At 43.9% G+C, this 3,370-nt stretch overlaps 1 protein-coding gene across 1 annotated transcript; it reads right to left on the reverse strand.

The window, feature by feature from the left end:
* Positions 1-806: 806 nt before the first annotated feature.
* LOC147439193 (uncharacterized) lies at positions 807-2,027 on the reverse strand. The gene has a single exon (XM_086483984.1). The coding sequence runs from the start codon at positions 2,025-2,027 to the stop codon at positions 807-809; it is 1,221 nt and encodes a 406-aa protein (XP_086340110.1).
* Between the last annotated feature and the right edge of the window lie 1,343 nt (positions 2,028-3,370).

Consider the following 3,370-nt stretch of genomic DNA (forward strand, 5'->3'; position numbering starts at 1 on the left):
GGTTTGTGGCAGGTCATTGCTAACCCATATGTGGTCTAGCATAGAAGTTGTGTACTGTGGTTGGATGGTGTATCAATTGGTGGAGCCCGTGCTAGAGAATGAGGTTGGAAAGGGTTCTATATGTGCTGGTTTTCTCAAGTGCGTTAATGTTGAAATCTCCCATTATGATTAGTGGTCGCATGGTGCGGGTTGAATCAAGAAGATTGGAGATGCTAAGTAGGAACCGTGGGAGCGATGATGTCGGTGCCCTGTAGAGTGAAATGACTGTCGCTAGGCACTTATTGGCACAGTGGAAAGTTGCATGGATCGTTTCAAGTGTTTCATTGATGCAGATGTGTGTTTGTGTAGGTATTAGGTTGTCTTTATGGAGAATGGAGATGCCGTGTAGTTGTGTTGAGGATATGCTGTGGAAGCCTGGAATGGTTGTCTCATGTTGTCGAGTCTCTTGCAGGCAGAGGACGTCAGAGGCCATTAGGCTTTTATCGTGGATGATATCGTTCGCATGCTTTCAAGGGAGACGACATTCAATGATTGCACAATGTAATGTGTATCTTGATGGAGATGCAGCTGATTTTGGACGAGGGAATAAGCTGCTTATGTTCTCAACGTGTGGAGCTCTTTGAGGACAGATGCGTCGGTGTGAATGTTGCAGGGCAGCAAGCTCTCCACCAAATATAGATTTTCAGTGTCACGAATCCGTGTGAGAGCAGTGTATGCGAGGCCATGAGACCTAATCCCTTTGGGGTTGAAAGCCAGTGTGTTGAGTGTAGCCCTTGCGATTGGTGAATTGTGCAGGCTGCAACAGGCTAAACTGGGAATTTCTTGCGTATGAGGGTGTTGAAGTAGTTCTTGCCAATTTGGAATTCGCGTGTGATGCTGAGAATTGGCGTCCAACTAGGCAATGTGACTGGGTTGCAAAGATGACAGTGGTCATACCTTTGTTTTTGCCCTATGCTAGGGTTGGTGAAATGAATCCAGAGGCATGTCGTGTCGAAGAATGTAGTGCAGAGCTTGTAGATGCCTTCTGCACCGTTGACGAGGCCGTCGGGAATGTCTAGATTTCCAGCGCATAGCTCGACCACTAGGCCTGGCTTCAGACACAATGTTGCTTGGAGACTCGCAGTTTGTCTGGCATCCAATGGAATTGCTATTGTTTTGCTGCAAGAAGCGGCACGCTTGTCAATCGCTTTGAGTATGTGTGGCTCACCGGGAAATTCTGCGAAGACCTTTTCATTGTGTTCATCCTTTTCCTTGTTAGAGTAGAATAGGTGTGATATGGTTATGTCAGCAGAAAAATCTCTATGGAAGGAGTTGTTAGTGTATGCAAGGCCAATGGTAATGTGTGAGCCAATTTTCATTCGGTTGAGCACCTCTATACACTGTCCATTGGTTTGTCTCATTGTCATCGTTAGTTCGTAGCACTTAGGGAATTCATGCCAGTACGAAGGTGCAACCGCCTCGAGAAGAGGCTGCTTGCTTGTGAATATCCAAGAGTCTTTGACTGGGCTAGCTTGACAGAGGTCACCACAGAGTATGACATCAAGGCCACCAAAAGGTTGGTCGTGTTTTCTCTTGATGGCACGAAGACGTGAGTCAGCCAATGAGAAGACACTTGATCCTATCAAGGAGACTTCATCAAACACTACAAACTCCAAGTCTTGATACAGTAAGGACAATGCATCTAGCTTTTTTGCTCTGAGGCTTGTGTGTACCGTAGTTATTAAAGGCAAATGTAAAGCCAAGTGTATAGTTGTACCACCAATGTTGAATGATGCCTTTCCTGTATATGCCATCAGGAGTGCCTTAGGAAAGTCAGCATTGTGGCCCGACTTATGCGTGTAGAAACGAATGAGGGCTTCAACTAGCAAGAGCAACGTGAATGTTTTTCCAGTGCCTGCTCCACTTGTGAGGAAGAGATGTATCTTTTCTGATGGTGCTATGCATTTTTTAAGCATAACATCATCGAGGATGAGTCGTTGTTGTGGGTTTAGCTTCTTTATTGATGTGTGGAAATCCTCATTGGTCATGCCAATATGTTTGAAAAAATGCAAAGAAAATGGTTTCTTCGTCGGTTGCTTTGATGGGGTGTTGATCATCACGTTGGCATTGTCGAAATCGTTCAAGGAACTTACACTTCTCGTGTTGCGCGAGGTTGTGATAGCTGTTGCAAATCTGTCAAGTGGAGCTGGTTCGACAACGAACTGTGATTCATTGTTTTTCACTGTCTCAATGTTCGAAGTGTAGACATCGATCCAAGAAGAACCTTTGGGTAGGTGCTCATTCTCATGGATTGACCACAGCAAGAAGAGAAGGCATTGTTCTCTATAGTGGTTGCCAGGGTCTTTGGCTTTATTGTATCTAACCTACCGTACGATGCGTGCCCTCCGCAGCAACGTGTCAGGCCTGGAGGGATTTTTGGTTGTGGAAGCGAACTGGGCCAAGCACATGGCAAAGAACGAGTGTGGTCTGGAGGCATATTTGTCAATGATGGAGGCAAAGAATATTTTTGTTGTGTCGGGGTGCATTTTTTGCAAGGCGTTCTTTTTTTTGAGAACGAGAGCACGCTCTTCAGCTGGATTAGTATTTATGTATATGAATTCTCTAGAGGAGCTATGCAATGGAAGCGAGAGACATATGTAAGCAGCTTGCTATGAACTAATTTGCTGTGTATTAAGGATTGTGCTACCAACTTTTTGTAGTCTCTCCAACGTTGTTGCATTGTTTGCGACACAGTGATCAACTTGTGCCTTGATTGCTCCTATTAATGTATTGTCCATTTTTGTCATATATGAGGTGCAATAGCTCGCAGCTCCATGTGCGTTTAGCATGAACTGTATATCTGTGTTTGCATTCCAAAGTGAAGCTATTGATTTGTTGAAGTTGTTTGTGAATATATCGCTTGGTTTGCGCTTGAGGAAAATAGTGGGTCCTTAGATAGTTGCTTGCAATGCAAGCAAGTACTTTTCCATGGAGAGTTGTACTTGTTCTAGCCATTCTTCAAATGTAGGGGCATTTTGTAAATCAATTTGGCTGAGTTGTTTTCAATTTGTTGCAAGTAAAGCTTACCTTATCTAGCCATGTTTGCCTCAAGTATTCCTTGTCGGATAATAGTTGTGAATGGCATGGGAAAACGTGGAAATCCAAAACGAAAACTTTTGCTCTTCTTTTGACAAGTCTTATGATGCTTGTGCTTGTAAGGTTCAGAAAGTTCATTGGGCAAGAATCTATCTGTGCTAATGTGGGTATCTACAAATAATACAATATCTTGATCTGAGTGTGTTGTGAGTGATGGAGCATTTTCTAGCCACAACAAACCATGATCATGTTGTCTACCGCGACTTTGGAACTCTGTGATGAAAAAGAAGTCTCG

This window comes from Adiantum capillus-veneris, chromosome 16, assembly GCF_014529385.1.
Source record: "Adiantum capillus-veneris isolate H3 chromosome 16, ASM1452938v2, whole genome shotgun sequence".
Classification (NCBI taxonomy): domain Eukaryota; kingdom Viridiplantae; phylum Streptophyta; class Polypodiopsida; order Polypodiales; family Pteridaceae; genus Adiantum; species Adiantum capillus-veneris.